General features: G+C 34.7%; 1 protein-coding gene across 1 annotated transcript; it reads left to right on the top strand.

The window, feature by feature from the left end:
* Positions 1 to 3,462: 3,462 nt before the first annotated feature.
* LOC102584643 (trihelix transcription factor ASIL2) lies at positions 3,463 to 12,413 on the top strand. The gene is made up of 2 exons (XM_015311339.1): positions 3,463 to 4,479; positions 11,972 to 12,413. The coding sequence occupies exons 1-2, from the start codon at positions 3,717 to 3,719 to the stop codon at positions 11,977 to 11,979; spliced, it is 771 nt and encodes a 256-aa protein (XP_015166825.1). The 5' UTR covers positions 3,463 to 3,716; the 3' UTR covers positions 11,980 to 12,413.
* The last annotated feature ends 6,837 nt before the right edge of the window (positions 12,414 to 19,250 follow it).

Here is a 19,250-nt window from a genome sequence, read left to right as displayed (position 1 = left end):
TACGCCCTAGTTTCTTTCTCAATTTGATAACAACAAAAGTTTTAATCTTGCTTACTAACTACTTTCATAATTTCCAAAAATTGTTACACAAAAGACCCCCCCCCCCTTTTTTACTTATTTGTCTCGGAAATACATTGGCTAAACGAATATAATCGTTATTGAACTTAAGTCTAAATCATATTCTTCGTGGGATCGACCCCAACCTACAAGTTGGGTTCTTTACGTGATACCGATCGCTTATGCTTCTGAAAAGAGGTGTAATTTGAGCGTATCACACAGCTCTCACCACAGGGAAGGAAGACTAGAAGTTGTTGGAGATTCTCTTCGTCTTCACCTGTGAAACATCACTGACCCTACAACCAGATTATGCCAAATGACATAGCAAGAGCAGTATCAGTACAAACAACACATACTGATAGGAATCATCGGTCAACCCGATGTCCATCGCATTATATAAAGAAATCAACCAGCAGGAAACATGTAATAAGAAAGTACACCTCTCAACATTTATCCTCTTGTCTTTACCATTCCCGTATACTTTAAACGTACTAGTACACTTGACTCTAACCCCCTACTCTATCACCGTGCTCGCTGTGTTCTTGATCATAGCTTAACCCTTCTATCTCAGATTGGAGTTCCCGAATACAACCACTACCAACCCGACCAACCACTCACGACATGCCCTCGCTTCTTCAACATCACAATTCAGCCCTTGACCACATAGTATACTCTATCAAGGCTCGCTAACCATTTCGAATATGAATCCCCTTCCCAAGGTAGGACCTAACTACTTTTTGAATCATGAAAGCTACCCCACTTATCATTGTTTAAGAACACAAACAGTCTCTCTAGAAATAGCCGATAGTAACACATGGACCCTCGGTCTCCACTTACCAGACAACATACAGATTGGGCATGATCATTCACAATTAATTCTAGTAAACGAGATATAAGCAGGTAAGCACAACACAATAAAAGCTCATATACCGAGATACATAATCAATCATCATTTTAGGATCAATATACAATTTCCCAATATCAATGACATGTAGATATGAATGTAGTAGTCACAAATTGTCCTCTCGTGCAACTACACTCAAACTGTTAGTGTGTCGGAATGTGTTAATCGATCCAATATGTGTCGGAATGTGACACCCGGTCCAATATATGTGTGTCGGAACGTGACACCCAGTCCAATACATGTGTCAGAACGTGACACTCGATCCAATATATGTGTCGGAACGTGACACCCGGTCCAGTCAGCACAACCACAGCCACAATCACACCCATAATGAAAAGTTCACAGTCACAAAGTCAAGTAACTGGTTCATGGCATGTAATTGTCCATACTTAGTCGTTTCATTAGGTTCAATTCATGTTTCTCTATTCCCATATATGCATGCATACAATGGAGCAATTAACAAGCATATATAGTCCAGTCAGCACAACCACAGCCACAATCACACCCATAATGAAAAGTTCACAGTCACAAAGTCAAGTAACTGGTTCATGGCATGTAATTGTCCATACTTAGTCGTTTCATTAGGTTCAATTCATGTTTCTCTATTCCCATATATGCATGCATACAATGGAGCAATTAACAAGCATATATAACACAAACGGAAAGTCGAACCATCACCTACCCCTAGTTCACAGGACGAGGCTTCCCCCAACCCACGATACACATCATATTTAACAACTAGGAGTACATGTACAACCGTCCCTTTTTCCGTGCCCGAAGGCCTAAACATGAATTCTACCATCAATTAGCAATATATTATGCAGTGAGCACGAATTTACGACTAATCAAGTAATTAAACCTAGCCTACCTGGGCACCAAGCAGCTGCAGAGTTCCCTTTTTCCGTGCCCGAAGGCCTAAACATGAATTCTACCATCAATTAGCAATATATTATGCAGTGAGCACGAATTTACGACTAATCAAGTAATTAAACCTAGCCTACCTGGGCACCAAGCAGCTGCAGAGTGGCTTCCGGACAACGAGACGGTGGATTTTTGCTGGGAATCAGCGAGTTGTCGTCAACCTTGAGCTAGAAATCTATTTCTCCTTCCTTCCCAAGCCTAGAGCAGCCTTTTGAGGGTTTCTGGGGTGATCCTCGCCTCTTTTTGGCACTTGGGGAAAAAAGAAGAAATAAGACTTCGCGTCATTAAGTTATGCCCTCTGACCATCCCGCTCTGGCACTCCCATCTCGTTGGGGCACCGCCACCGTAGCGGCATCATCCGCTCTGGTGGGACAGTGGGGTCCAGTTACTCACGACGTTTTTCCCTTCATAAGTAACGACGGTTCGGATCGTTACAGTTTTGGTTTGTATTGTTATGTTTTTTGGTAGCAATAAGTCATGCACTCACACTTGATTCTACTATAAGATACATAAAACAATTGATGGCGGAATTAATAGTTGAATGAATAAAAGTAAATGGTATATTAGTCGGCGAAGAGTAGACTATTTAAAGATCAACATCACATTCTCTTATAAGTTCACTTAATCTTTATATAACATTGAATGACATTTAAAGAATATGATGTTTCGATCAACTTCTTTTTCTATGTTAACCAGTGGAATTTTTTTACCTTCTATAGTGTTTTTACCTTCTATGATAGAGTATAATAAAATCGTTATCATAGAAAATTGATTGAAACAGCTAAAAAATGAAGTATAATAAAACTGAATCAAATCGATAATAAATCGATTTTATTTGGGTTTGGTTTGGTTTTAGATTTTTGGAAACCGATAGCATTTGGTTTAGTTATGGTTTTATTCGGAAAAACCAAAAAAATAACCGAACTGAACCGAATCGATAAATTATATACATATATGTTTTAATATACATACTTAATATATTATTTTTATAAATAATTTTAAAGATCCTATATATGTTTTCATCAAAAATTCTTTATAATTTACTTACTGAAAGAAAAAATGCCCAAGGTGAAAACATTTACCTTATTGATTTTACGTATATGGGTGTCTATAATAATTTTTTGTGGGACTGAAAACGTTATTGTCTCTTCCTTCTAGGCAAAAATAGTGAATTTTAAAGTTTTATTCATAGTAAATTCAGTGATCGAAAGTTTTAGTAATTTTAGTCATTCTAACTATTTTTCGTTTTGAATTGTTGTCACTTTTTTCATTTTTTGAATGATTTTTTTTTTACTTTGATTTATGGTTAATAACCGAATAATCAAGTCAAACCAAAACCAATAAATGTATATTATATTTTGTTTGGTTTGGTTTTGATAATTATAAAACCGATTAAGTTAGTTTGGTCATGATTTTGACCAGTAACCAATCCAAACCGATCCATAAACACCCCTAGTCCCACCTATATTACTTTAGTAAGATTTTACTATATTCACAAATAAATAAATTTTGCATATTTAGATTTTAATTTTTAGATATTGAAAATAAGCAATCTCAATTATTCACTGTTCAAATGCAAAAGGGGTAAATTGGAAGAAATCATAGACAAAATCGTAGGGATAACCCACTTTGTCCAATCATCCAATAGGCAGCTGCTGACGTCCCCCTCTTCCGGTCAGATGTACGGCCAACTTCCCTTTCCCATTCCTTATCCCATTCCCCCGATGTTTCTCCCCTTCACCTCCGGTCCACCTTAGCACCCTGCCTTCTCTTTTCCGAACTTCAAATACCAATCACGCCTGAATCGGAGTCGGTCGCCGATTTTCTCTGTTGTATGGAGAACCAAACTGCTACTCAGAACACCTCTAGGCCTCACGCTGGAGGACGTGAAGACTGCTGGAGTGAAGGTGCTACTGAAACCCTAATCGAAGCATGGGGCGATCGCTATCTCAGGCTTAATCGCGGCAATCTCCGGCAGAAGGACTGGAAGGAAGTCGCCTACTCCGTTAATTCACGTCAAAATGGAGTTAAGCCTCAGCGCACTGATGTACAATGTAAGAACCGGATCGATACTTTGAAGAAGAAGTACAAGCTTGAGAAAAACAAGTCAACTCCCTCAAAGTGGCCGTTTTATAACCGTCTTGATTATCTCATCGCTACCAATAATGTTTCTGCCTCACCCTGTAATAGAAGACCGCCTGCCTCGATATCACTTGCCGTTAAGGAAAAAATTAGCCCCGACTCAAACTTTGGTGCATTGAATTATTCAGGTGGTTCATCCAGGTTGAATTCAAGTGGTTCAAATGACAGCTCACACGATGATTTGGCCTTTGGGAGTGGAGAGAGGAAGAATAAGATGGAGTACGTAGGGTTATCCGAGGATACCACCGCATTTAAGGAATTAGCAAGGGCAATTTTGAGGTTTGGGGAGATATATGAAAGGATTGAGAGCTCAAAGCAGCAGCAGATGATGGAGTTGGAGAAGCAGAGGATGGAATTCACCAAGGACCTTGAGGTACAACGGATGAATATGTTCATGGAAACTCAGTTACAGATTGAAAGGTCTAAATGTGCTGCCAAGCATCCCCCTTCGGCAGGTGAAAATTTCAGATATTTACTGCACCTGTTTGCATTTTTCTTGGCTTCAGAAAAATGAATCTATTTCTGTCTGAGAGCTGGGATTTCCTAAGACGCTGAAGAACTAGTAGAAATGATCTGTCTGAATTGAGTACTTGAAGGGGATCTTTTGGTGTAATTCACAAACCACTTTGTTGTATGTTTTTAAAAGCAGTGAACTTTACCTAAAGCATAATATCCTGTTCTTCACACGATCAATTGGATCATACTTGAAGTTATAGCATTGAACCATCCTTAAGAGATCACTGATAATCAGTTACTATGGTTTCCCAAGGTCCATTTTCTGAGTAAAATTGTCAATTAAAGATGTTTTCCATGAGTGCATAACCGATCATGTTTGCAGTTAATAATGCAAGCTATGGGTTGTTGGCTGTATATATTTACATAGTTGTTGTGTTACAAGATCCTTATAGTTCCCTGCTTTTTTGTCATACTTCTTTCTTGCTTTATTAGCTAAATTATGAAGTTTTTATAATTACTGCTATGTAAGTGATGTTTATTTCGAACTTTCTTACTATTAGTGATTGTGATTGGGTCTTAAACTTTAGAATGCTCCTTGCCACATTGTGTCCTAGCTTTCCATAGTTTTCCCTAATTTTCTAGAACTTTGTGCATTCTCCAGCAGTTATAAGAGTGTATAGTTCATAATTCATATGTTTGGAAGATGCAGATAGAGGAAATGTGAGCTGACTGGTAGGCAAATTAGAGTTTTAGATTTTTCTTCCTTGATAGCGTAAAACAAATATCTCTTACATCATAGCATGTTGCCTTCCTAAATGAGAATTGTCTTTGGGAGTTGAATTCAGAATAAGTAACAATAGAGGATAAAGACGATACTCAAGGATAATTGGGTTATTACAATGAGCATGATAAAAAAATGGATATATAGGAATATGATTTTGAGTAGAACCTTTTCAAACGTCCACTAGTGTGAAATGTCTAGGAGACAAGTCCACAATTGGTGAAAAATTTGATGCATGGCATGGATCACTCAACCTTTTGGGATGCTGACAACGATGATAAATCAGGATGTAGTATTGTAGAGTTGTAGGAGTGTTATTAATAAGTTCCCCAAGTGGTGGTGTGGGTAACACTATAGAGATCTCAAACATTTTTCGGAATGTGGTCTTTTCTAACTCTTGGGATGCGTGCAACTTTCATTACCCTCTTTCCTCCGACATTGTGCCGGAGATATTTTGATGATTCTCATATCCCTTAACATCTTTCTCTTTTCTGAATCTCATTCTCTCTTTTCCTAAACCCTCCGTTAATCTCATCTCAACCTCTTTTGAAATCTTCACCCCTTCTCTCTTACCTAGAGACTAGAGTTGTTTACTCGTGCCCTTATCTGCTAACCAACTTCCAACTTCTTTTTTTTGCCTACTTGTTTAGTTGAGTATCAATCACTGAGTAACTGGAGCTTAGTATAAGACAATGAGATAGGTGTTTGATACAAGGTTGGTACGATAATATAGGGTGGAATATGGTATTTTTGGCTTGCAGCAAAAGTTTCAAGTTGTTAGAGGCAGCCAAGTGATAATTGGTTTGAAACTGTTGAGAGGTGGAAAAGTTTTATCAACATAATAACTTTTGATAAGCATTCTTGACCTTTGTCAATGTATGAAATTGGCTTCTGAGGGGAAACACAAGATATGTAGGAGATGAAGAACGAGAAACACCAATCAATTATATTCCTACCATGTCATTGTTGTAGTTCCCGTGCACACATTAGTGTACGTGGTCGTCAAGTAATACAATGATTGCAATGCAATTGAAAAGGTCAAATCCCACAGGGACTTTTGACAGCCAGTCTTGCGATATAACTATAGGAAAGTTGCATTAGTGGAATGGGGGATCGCACCTTCAGCGAAGAAATAAGGTGACCAGCTGGATGTTTTTGGAATCCAACAATATTTTCTATATAAAAAGAATCCGAAAAGCCTGATATCTTTAAAGGATAGGGGAGACTTTTTTTTGGGTTAGTGCACACATGTATAGAACAAGTGTTTTCCACAATACTGTTTTATTACTTCTAGTTTTACGATTTAAAGCATAAAGATTAACAATGATTGAATTGGCTGTTTTGATAACACAGTAAAAGACAGATTCCAGGGTTATGCCGCTTATATGTTCCACCCAGTGTCTGCGTCTAGGTTATCCTGCAAATTACTACTGAGCTGTTGCTTCACGAGATTGATAATAAGATTATGGGTTTCCCAACCTCTGATCTCCTTTTCGTGTTAGCCTCATACCTATATTGTTAAGTGATGAATGTTGGCTTCCACAAATGCATTTTCATATCCAATATAAGAGGCAAGTAGAGAAAAACTAGGTATATTTCTATCCTAGCCGCAAATCCGCTACCGTAAGAATGCATCTACTCCATTAACCCTTGTTCTATCTTAACTTCCATCTCTCAAGTTCCGGTACAAAATGTATGTTTATTCTACTGGTATTGAAACAGTAAAATAGTAAGCACAAGGTTAAATGAACAACTCATGAGATAGTACTGCAATAATACGTAGATTACAACACAAACGTTCATACTTTGTCCATAACCCTAGAACTAGAGTGTTTAGCCACTCATAATTCTATTACACTTGCGGGAATTCATGTTCAAGGAAAGAAATAATGCTAAATTAAAGAGAAGAAAATTAATCCTAATAGAAGAAGCTATGGTGTGTTTGTTTTGTGCTCCAAATATTGATCCCCCCCCCCTCAAAAACTTCCAAGGGTTTCTTACATAGTATGTGGAGAAGACTAAGAGGCCCCACCCAAAAATAGGTGGGAATTTACAGATTTTTGGCCACGTTGCCTAGGCTCGCGCTGCAAGAGCCTTTAACTTTTTCCTCCTCTAGCTGTTGTAAAACTTCAGAGAGCTTGATTTCTGTGAGAGACTCACCCCAAGCCTCGCGTCACAAGGGTCTGCTTATTTTCCACACTTAGCCATTTTTTTGAGCTTTTCACCTGCGAATGAACATTACACCTCAATTAGTTCTAGAATGCTAGAATGAGTAATAGCTGGGAATATTTCGTGTTTACTCTCTGAACGAGGCATAAATGTGGGTGAAATATGGCCAAAAGACGTATAAATACACCCAACATCAGTCATCCAAAACTTTATTTCTCTTGAAAGGTATATCAGAGTCCTTGCTGTGTAAGGGGCAAGCAATCTATGATCATCATTCGGAGACTGAAAATAATGCTGGATGGCAGATGCACATAGTTTGGGAATAAAAAAAGGAGTTTTGTTGCAAAAGTAGCTCAAATCATGGCATGGCCCAGACAATATCAAGATTGTGGAAAATGAATATCTTGAGTAAAACTCAGTTCTTAATTGACATATGCTCTATTAAAGGCAAAATGGAATATCTAAGCAGATGTTGAATTAGTTCTGTTGGTTGTAGAGCTATGATCTCATATGATCCCTCCCAGTCACACTGTACTACAACAATGGGTAGATAGAACTAGGAGTGACAATTTCTTGTTTGATTTCCATTGAGGGTTGGGGTGAAAAGAATTAAACTGCAAGGTGGAACTTAAAAAAATATAAATTGTGTTTGGAGTTATGATCCCTGCCATATCTGGATAAAGTTGTCTAGTTTTCCTGCTTATTGCGAGAATGTCTTCTGGACAATTGGAGGTTGATTCAGTGGATTCTTAAAATTGATGAAGATACTAGAAATAGAGCATATATGAGATGAGTAAGGATGTGTGAAATTTACCGGTGTCAAATTATTGGGATCACTGAAGCTTATCGTTGATGATCTAAAATTTGAGGTGCCATTATGGGTTGAGTCATAAGCATTGGTGGACAAGATAAGCTGGACTTGGAAATTCATCACCGGAATGTGTCTGCAGCAATGCAGCGGTGCCCTATGAGGTTGGAAAGTGTGAGAAGTATATTGGAGTGCTGCAAGTCAAAAAATGAATAGAGGATGGAAGCAAATGTTGAAGACCATTTCTCTTGCAGCTTTTGAACTATAAATAGAGATGCTTTGAAGATTAAAGACATCATATCCCTTTTATAAAAAAAATTGATGCCTATAAAATCTATACTTTTTGGTTTAAGAGTAGTATGATAGAAACTTAGTATTTTTAATTTCGAAATTCTTGTCGATATAATAAAAACAACAATGTTATAATCTCTCTGGTTGTTGTTCGCAATACTTCTTGGTACTATTATGAAAGTTATCTTACCTTATAAAATAACACTAAAGAAATTTCAAACTTGTATGAAGAAAAAACTGTATAATGTTGAGTTTCGAAGGTGATATTGGCTAACATAATATATTGACTAAAGTTTCGTAAATAGGAACAATGTCCTTTTAGCATTAACTTTGCCACGAGTTTTGTCAATCAGAACTATGTTATTCGTAAATAACATACACCATGACACCTCACCTTGAATTTTTCGTGTCAATGCATCCATCACCAAGGCAAATAAAAAGGCAAAGGGCTGATTCCTGGTGCAACCCCATCAAAATTGGGAAGTTCTCAAAGTCTCCTCCCAGTGTCCTTACATGAGTATTGACTTATCATAAATACCCTTATTTTCCTAGTGTAAGCCACATGTATACTTCTAGCCTCCAATCAACTCCGTAGAACCTCTCTTGGGACTGTATCGTAAGCCTTCTGTAGGTGGATGAATACCATCGGTAAGTCCTTTGCTTCCCTATATTGCTCCACCAGTCTTTTAATGAGATGATGACTGAAATCGTTCAGGCCCTGACATGAATCCAAACAGGTTTTCAAAAATAACCACTCCCCTCCTCCCCCTAATCTCCACCACCCTCTCCCAAACCTTCATACTGTAGCTTAGCAGCTTGATACTCTTTGGTTGTTGCAATTTTAAATGTCACCCTTGTTCTTGTACAACAAAATCATTATACCTCACCTCCATTCTTCAGGCATCTTTGCGTCTTGAAAGCGACATTAAACAACTCTGTCAAGCACTCCACACCTGCCCTATCTGAGCCCTTCCAAAATTCAACCGGGATCTCGTCTCGCCCTATGCCAGGGCGAACCTACATAGTGTCAAGAGGGTTCATATGAACCCACTTCATAAAATTGTTTACTGTATATATAGGTATATTTGATTTGTCTTCTGGACAATACATGTATAGATATAATATTGACCCCACTTAAACAAAAGCAAGCCTTTGGTCCAGCGGTAAAGTGGTTTCATTTTTGGAAGGAGATTGTGAGTTCAAAACCAGCCAACAGCACACTACGTTTTGTTCTACTCTTTTCCAACACCAACCAACAACAGAATACATTTGTTTTACTCTTTTCCAATGCATATAAGATAATTTAGGAAAGTTTTTCCAATATATTAATCTCTAAAAAGAAATATAACTACACTATTTAAGTTCTTTCTTTAAAAAAAAAAAACTAAAAATAGTTCTCAATTTTCAAATCCCTCGTTGCTTTTTGGCTGAACCCTTTTTCTTGTGTTTTTCCTCATTATTCTGATTAAAGCATATATTTAAATTATTTATTTAATAAAAATAAATTTTTAATTAAATAATAATTATATATTAATTGATTTTTAATTAATAAAATTTAGTTTATTGTTTTTTTTTAAAAATCTCCTTCATATGTTGAACCACGTGGTAAAAATCCTAGGTTTGTCACTGCCCTATGCATCCTAAGAATAGCACCCTGAAACCTCCTCAACCTTTATACGCGACATGGATTATTACTTGTAAGCAAGTAGTAGAAATTTTTGTGATATTTCTCTCATAGGAAGCAAATTGTATATTTGACACTTCAATTTTATTCTAGTTTGAATATTTATTTGACGCTTCAATTTTGAAGCTCGGCAAATGTGGTTTATCTCAGTGACTCGGTCAGTTTATTTTTTACCAAAATGTTGGCACTTTCTTAAGTTTCTAAATCCTACTAAATCGAGTTCAACTGAAAATAGTTGTCAAATATAGTGACCATTTTAGTGATTTGTCACTACTTTTCGGTGCTCAACATTTTATTTGGCGAGTCATCATCCTAAATACTACCTCTCTTTGGAAATTGGCCTAAATTTTTCCGATGGCACTATCCAGTTTACCTCATTCTCTTTAACTTTTCGCCCTATTAATTATGGCCTTGGTTAATAAAAGCAATTTATGATTACCATATAAACACCTTCTGATAGGTCTTAACTGTGGCATCTCTAGGACATCTTTCGTATCTGCTGGCTCATTAACTTTTCATGTTTAGTTCCTGGGTCTAGCTACTTATTTTGGCTTCATCTGCAACATAAATGCTAGGATTGCAGGGGTTCTCATCTGTAACAAGCAAATACTATGAGATATCTAAGATAACTGGAGATCAAATAGCAGCTGTACATGGTCTATTAGGAATCGTTTTTGAAGTTAAGTTGTGGTTTACATTCTGGCACTCACTCTTTCTTCAAACTCTGGAGCTTACTGTAAAGTTAAAAACATTTGAGAAAAAGGAACTATAACTGTACCTTTTACTTCTTTCTTAGATGCTTGACTATGCCTTCATCACAACGTCGTCAAGATGTTATAGCTAAATCTGAGCATTGGCTTGTCTGAACTAGAGTGGTCTGTATCTTTTCTGGCTAAAGCTTCCCCATCCCCATACCTTACACAGTTTAGGAATTATATTCAAAAGATTGCTGTGATTAGTTGCGAGCAGGATAATTGTAAGGGCAAATTAATAACAAGAAAATCTACAGGGATCTGTTTGTTTATAGAATCCAATTGCTAGCTTTTGCGTTTTTCTATAGTTTTCACTTTCTTATCATTGGGCCAGAGTGGCAAGTTGTCATTCTTTTCTATGATGTTTGTTTTAATTACCTTTCCTCTTTCTTCCTGTGAATGTGTAAGACTGAGAAAGGAAGAAGCGGTACAGTTACGTTGAAGGTCGTGAGCCGCATTACTTTGTTTCATGGACTTGTATGATTTACTCTTATATTTTATACTCAGGATCTTTAGGATAAGCTAGGGTTCCTTGAAAATATAGTTATTATCCCTGTGGAGCAGAGCTTATGATTTTACTTTTCCAGAATTCCTGATACCAAAATGTCATATAGTGTGGAAAAAGATTCATGTTCATTTTTCATCGTTGGGCATATCAATTGTTAGGATTGGAGTGTGAAATTCTAAGAGGCGCAAGATTTATGAACTTCTGACTTGGAAATAGTAATGTAAATGTTTGCACTACTTCTTTAACATAGGACTCTCTCTCCTTATCCCTCGTTCATGCACAAATGTCACATACTGAGCTGTTTTTCTATTTGCTTTGATTTTTTCATCCCCCTTTGCTTTTAAGATTGGTAAGAAATCTTCCTCTTTACCTAGTGATTGAAAGTCGTGAGATGTGTTTGTATTGTTGAATGATGTCAGATGTTGCTATACACTTGAGCCTTATTGCTTAGTTTCTAGAAAGACGTTCCATTTGCTAACCTTCATGTATGTTTCACAGGAAAATAGTTTTATGCAGCAGTTACATCTACTAGGGAAGGAAATAGCTGCTGACCAAGGGCTAAAGTCACACAAAGGTGCTTGTAAATTTTTTATGTAGTTGACAGAAGAAGCTCAAGAAACTATGATTATGCTTGTATTTGGATCTGCCATGTTTGTGTACATGATATGTTGTTATGCTACAGGTTAGTTGTAACTTAAATATTTATTAGGGTGATTTTTTATTTTATTTTTTTCACTTGAAATAAGTAGGTGAATATTAGTTGATGTTTCACGACATCTTGATGAGCCCCCTAAACAATGACTGGGTTTCTCACAGACTTGTTTAAAATCAATCTGCAGTATTGTAGTGAACACAGAATATTGAGGCTGTAGGAAACATCCAACTGCCTTGATACTTCTCTCTGTTGAATGATTAATGTACGTACTTCCATTATTCACAATATTATAACCCTGACTTCTGGGGTATCGTTTGGGGGTGAGCTCAGAAGCTCTGGCAGGTATGCACATCACTGGATCATTCTAACTAGAAAACATAGGCTGGAGATCCTGGCTCATGCGCATCGTGAATAGAGGAATCATTGGTTCTTTGTAGTAGTTGGTAATTGGTACCTGCTTCTCAAAGGTAGCCGAATGCTACTATTACATTGAACATCAAAGTTATCCCTGTCATAGATGTGCATGTAAAGTTGGCTCATGAATCACAAACTAGTCTTACAGTGGAATTGGAACAGAAGTAAAAATATTATCGTCAATTTATGTTAGCTTGTTACTAGTGATCATTCAATTGCTCATTTGTTTTCATATTATCGAGTGATATTTAAAAGGCATATACAGTATCTTCTCTATACGGTTACGTCTAACAGGACTGCTAAAGCTCAAAAAAAAAATAGAGATCAAACTTGTTTTGTTTAAAGCCCTCCGGATTTCCGAGGTATGTGGTGTACAGCTTAGATTGATATGCTCAAGTTACAGTCAGATGATGTAACGTGATCGTATGCAAATATAGTAATCTAATAAGAGTTGGAGTCAAATTCCAAAGAGAAAATGAGTTTTTACTATTGGAACGAATATCAAATTTATAGTCAACTTCTTTTTCGTAAAATTGTACACTAAACAAAAGATTGAAGTAAATAAGATTGTAAACGCATAAGATTAAATCACTAAGGTTGTGTCCTCCCAATGAATTGCTTTATTTGTCCATTATCATGCATTTATAGTTCCATGCATCATCACTCAATATTTTTCAAGTTTGAACTTTGAACGATCTAGTTACAAATGAGTTATTTAAATAAGTCTGATTAATTATGCCAAGTAAATCCTATTCTTTGGCCAAATCATAACCCACTCTTCCGAGTTTGAAGATTAAGATATTATGACATATGTAAATATTTGTAACCACCAATTAGTTAATCAAGAACAAAAAGAAGTTTGATATCTTATAAATTATAATCAAGTAATATGCAATCACATAACTTTATGAACTCTACAATCTTAGTTGAGGATTTAGCTATCATACTAAAAGTAAAATTATAAGAATATAAGTAAAGAGAATGCATACACTTACTATAAATATAAAAATAAAAAAAAATAAAAAAATAAAAAACTTGAAAGAGTGTGAAGATCTTTGTCCAAGAAGGCAAGAACTATAGAAAGAGAGAAATTAGATGATAACAAAGTACTATTACCAAAAACTAACACAATTGTCAAATCTCAAAAGAAACCTAACATGGCTATTATGTATAGTTGAGTGTTATCAAACATTTAATTTTTGGGAATTTTACGCAAATTCTATAGTATTAAAAGCTAATTATATCTTATCTTTTTTTTAAAATAATAATTATAAATTCCTTAAATTTGGTGGAATTCGGATACATCACATCTCGGTTTTGAGTACATCACTCAACATCTCAATACGTCACGTAAAGTGATGTCTCCGATCAATACATCACGTAAAATAATGTATATGACTGATACATGGCGTAAAATGATATATCCGATAATATGAGAGAGTAGAGATTTTTTTTTAAAATGATAGAGAATTTTAGAGAATATGATAAAAATTTGTTGTGTATTTAAGCAATTTTTCCTTGTTTTTTACCTCTTTGAGGACCAACGACGATTCGTTCTCTTTTATCTTTTCACACAATTATATTTTTTCATGTGTTCTAATAAGTAATTTATCATTAAGTGTAACTCTATATAAAAATCAAATTATAGTGGATTATGTTAATGCTATTGAATGTCAAATTTCTGGCAAAATATTTTTTCATGATATGCCACTAATTTATCATTTCAATCAGGTTCATCGAATAGAAGGTTATCCTCTAGTAATATAACAAAATGGTAAGATCATATATGAAAATAATAAATTTTTGACATGTTTGTTGCGCGTATATATATATATATATATCGAACCATATAATTTAAAATTTACTCAGTTAAAAGAAAACATAATTGTGGTGGCTAATGCAATGCAATTACTTGTCGAATTTGTGGTCAAATATTTTGTCATATTGTTCCACTACTGTATAATTTGGATGAGGTTCATCACGAGAAGATTATACTCTAACAATACAACGAAATAATAACAGCATATATACATGAATATATTCATGTAATTTATTTTTTATTTTGTATAATTATTTGATTTTATTTGCCTGATTAATTTTGATCTATGTCGAGTAGGCATTTATTTGTTTACCTCTTTTAGGGTCGATTACAATTCGTTCTCTTTTATTCTTTCCTCACAATAATATATTTTCATGAGTTTCAGTAAGGAAATTATCATTAAATGTAACTCTATATAAAAATCAACTTAGTTAAGAGAAAACATAATCATAATAGCTTATATTAATGCAATTGAATATTTTTGAATTTGTGACTATGTATTTCTTCATGATGTGCCACTACTTTATTATTTCAATCAGGTTCATTAAAGAGAAGGTTATCCTCTAGTAATTATATAACAAAAGGTAAGATCATACATGAAAACATTATTTTTAGCATGTGCGTTGCACGTGTAAACCGAATAAAGTAGCTTAAATCAGCTCAGTTAAAAGAAAGCATAATTATAATGGCTAATGTTAATGCAATAACTTGTCACATTGTGGCTAAATATTTCATCATGGTGTACTACTGCTTTATAATTTCGATCAGATCCAACAACGAGAAAGTTATGTTTTAAGAATACAATGAAATAATAAGACCACACATAAATATATTAATGTGATTTGTTTTTTTATTTTGTATAATTATTTTATATTTGTTAATTACTTTGTTGGTTTTAAAAGAGAAGAAATTATAGGAAAAGAATAAAATACAATTTTAAAAAGAAAAAAAACTTATGAACTGTAGTTGAAATATTGATATATTTGTACTTCCGTCTAAGAATACAATTTAGAATAAAACTACTAACTTCTTAACCTAAAATTAAGCAAAAAAATTTGCTGAAAATATCAAACTCCTAAAGTCTATAAAATACTATTTATTCAAAATTCAAATAGAATTCAATTCCTAATTAAAAGGGCTAACTAATTAACTAGGTTTATTTTAATAAAATTACGGCAACAAAAAATTTACAATTCTAAAATAAATATTCAACACTTCTCCTTGCTTTAGGAATTGTAAAATTTTGGTCTTGTATCTTGGGATCTCCATACTTGATAATCAAAAGTGACCTTGTGAATAATTTTGCAGAATCATTTTGTGCTTGTAGTGAACTAAATTCACTTCTCGTCTTGAATGCAACCTTAAGTACTAAATCTTTTTGACATATCTTCCTGCTTCGTTTGCATCTTGAATTTAAGCTTACCCATTTTATTTCCTGAAACATAGATAACTCCTTCATTTCTCCAATTTCTTTAGGAATATTGAAAGCTCTTTTAAACCTAGCAAGTTCACATTTTGCTTTTACTTTTTCAATTGGAAGATCATCTTCAAATTTTTCCAACTTATAATCTTTTTCAAGTTCTACATAAACATCGGAGGATCTTAAGTACCTGAATCTGCATCATAAAAAGATGGAGGTCGAATGACATCAATACATTGAATATACGAGTATGTAATATAGCTGAAGTGAAATAACTGATTGAAAGGACTACGATAGATATAAATATATACTCAACTGAATGTAAATAAATAAAAGAGTGAAATCATTTAAAATTTCCAAAATACTTACTCATCTATGAACTCAACATATTAAGTGATATGATAAAATACACTTTTAACTCTATTTTGGAGATTCTCTAACCGACAACCATCACTATGAACAACGTGATGATACAACATCTCGACCACGCTGCAGAACTGTCCTATACCTTGCCGGAATATAGAACATCTCAATTAAGTGGATCCACTAAAGCTCTGCTCGAAAGCAATAAGGTGTCGTCTAAAAAGTACGATTTACCCATGTTGGCTACATGGTTCATGAGGAATGTGAGTTGTCCGAAGTCATCTCCATATTTGTGCTCAATACTATTCCCAATAAATATATACTCATGTTCAAATGTATAAAACATACTCTTTCTCAATTTGAGGTAATTGCTCAAAATGTCTTCTTAAAAGAGGTAACTACTCTGAAATATCTCTGAATTCATTAACTCATTTAGAAATCAAAATTTCTTTTTTCTCAATGTAAAAGTGATACATTTGGAAATACTTAGTTCTCTTATACTCTTACTCAAATCATGTTTAAAACTCTTTACCAAAACTCATCTTGCTTTCTCAGAAAATCAGTTTAAGACAAAAATGTTTGCTTTAAAAGATTCTAAAAAATTATAACTCAAAATATGGTTTATGCTGAATATAGACATGAATAAATCAACTCAAGGATCTCAATAACAATATAGCAAACTCAATACTCAGAAATCAAGAACTCAGAACTTAACGATACTACTTATCTCAAGAATACTCAAAATCCAAGATAAAATTTTAGATTATTTTTTTACTGTATTTAGATAGATGTAGGGTGTGAGGACGAACTCAGCCTATCACTATGATAGCCTTACATATCTGGAAGAACAAAGTTCTTGAAGAAGTTTTGAAGAAAAACCTAATTTATCTTGAGCTTGAGGAAGAACATTAGCTTTCTTTGAGGAAACCTTTGAGCTTGGAATCTTGGGGCTTGATCTTGAGAGAAGAAACTCTTTTATGAAGTTCCTAAAGCAGAAAAACTTGGGAAAATCTTGGATGGAAAGTTTCTCTTTATATCTTGAATTTTTTACATGAAGACTTTAGGGTTCTTGATGGAGAAGAGGAACCCTAGGTGAGTTTTAAGAGAATATCTAAATAATTGAATGTTTATATTGATGATTTTGATAGGAAAACCAGTTAGTTGGATGATATACTTCGTTAAAACAGCCAAAAACCACTTAGAATAGGGCTAAAAAGTTTGGAAAAGGACTAAAATAACCCTAAAACACGTGCAGGAAATTTACGGTCCGTGTAAAATTCTATCATTCATAGTGTCAGTCGTAGAATATTGATTGTCTGGGCTTCACTAAAACGGACATAACTTTTTACTCCGAACTCGGGATGAGGCTAACTTGGTGGCGTTGAAAAGAGGACTCATAGACCATTAATTTGATAGGTCATGAGCCACCTAATTCATTATATGTTGAGAGATATGATATTTTGAAGTTGACCTAAGTAAAATCTTATCTCAAAACTTAATCGGTAAGTTTTCAACTCAACTTTGTCTTAGAGGATTCTTGTGACCTAAATTCATCTCCAAATTTATTCCACACTAAATAATTGACCTTAACACTAAAGCATAATTTAAGAATCACCTGGCACGACTTTATACATAAATGAAAAATAATTTGGATCTTAACTTAAAAATTTTTGGGGTGTAATAGATTTGCATATTTTACTGCTCTTCAATGTAATATTAAAGGTAAAATTCATACTATATAGTGAATACATACTTATCTCATCCTTATCCTTTTACTGATATTAATTTTGATCGTAACTACGTCTATATGGTGAAATTTATGATGAACTTCTATGTGAAGCATCATGACTTCACATATGCATTGCTTCACAACATTCTTCTTATCTTACTTACATCCAATGAAATGGTCAAACTATGGGTGCTAATAAAGACGACTAATCATTCAGTTGGGATGACAAGAGATCTAAAACCAATAATATCCTCTCAACGATTGTGCTGTAAAATATGGACTTTCCAGGCTTTTGAACCAAGCTGAGGAGCAAGGAGAGCTACGTGGAATAAGCCTAAGAAGGGGCGGTCCTATGGTAAATCATCTTTTCTTTGCTGATGACTCCTTTTTATTTTGTTCAGCTAATACTCAAAGTGCAATAAAAATTTCTAAAATTCTAAGAACTTATGAACTTTGCTCAGGCCAGAAAGTTAATTTTGAAAAATCAGCAATATATTTTAGCAAAAATACTACCAAGGAAGAAAAAGATAATATTATAGCGGAGATAGGACAAATACATAGAGATAACTTGGGACTTTATCTAGGATTACCTGCGGTAGTTGAAAGATCAAAGAAGAAAATGCTTGAGTTTATCAAAGAGCGAGTTAAAACTAAGATAAAGGGTTGGAAGAGTAGTTTTTTAAGCCCTGCAGGCAAAGAAGTCATGCTTAAGTCAGTACTTTCTTCTATTCCTTCATATGCATTATCATGTTTTCAATTTCCAGATAACTTAGGAAAGGAGATTACTACCATTTTTTCTGATTTTTGGTGGGGAAAAAATGAGGGGAAAAGGAAAATGCACTATGAAAAATGGCAGAAACTTTGTGAGGCAAAGTCCCAAGGGGGTCTTGGTTTTCGAGATCTGAAACTTTTTAACAAGGCCCTATTGGCAAAACTTGCATTGAGGATTTTAACCCAAGAGGATTCTTTTTCGAATACCTCTTTCCTAAGAGCAGGATGTCCCTCAGCAAGTTCTTGGATTTGGAAAAGTATTATGTGGGGATGAGATTTGCTGCAACAAGGAATTCGATGGAGAGTAGGAGATGGAGAGAACATTAAGGTTTGGAGTGATCCTTGGATTCCTAATTCGACCGGTTTCAAATCCCTACAAGGACATACACAAATAAATCCACAGTTGAGGGTAAGCGACCTATAGATCAACACCATCATATATGGAATATCCAAGATCTTCATCACTATTTTTGCCCTAATGATATCAACTCTATTTTGTCTATCCCAATATCTAGCACTGAAAATTCTGATAAAGTTATTTGGCATTATACAAATTCAGGAAAGTACGAGGTAAGATTTGGTTATCATCTAGCGAAAAGCCTAGCT

The sequence above is a fragment of the Solanum tuberosum genome, unplaced genomic scaffold (genome assembly GCF_000226075.1).
Source record: "Solanum tuberosum cultivar DM 1-3 516 R44 unplaced genomic scaffold, SolTub_3.0 scf00156, whole genome shotgun sequence".
Taxonomy (NCBI): Eukaryota; Viridiplantae; Streptophyta; class Magnoliopsida; order Solanales; family Solanaceae; genus Solanum; species Solanum tuberosum.
This window is presented reverse-complemented; position numbering and strand designations above follow the sequence as displayed.

Excerpts from the sequence above, each read along its gene's own strand:
- LOC102584643 (XM_015311339.1), top strand. The coding sequence starts at position 3,717 with ATGGAGAACCAAACTGCTACTCAGAACACCTCTAGGCCTCACGCTGGA.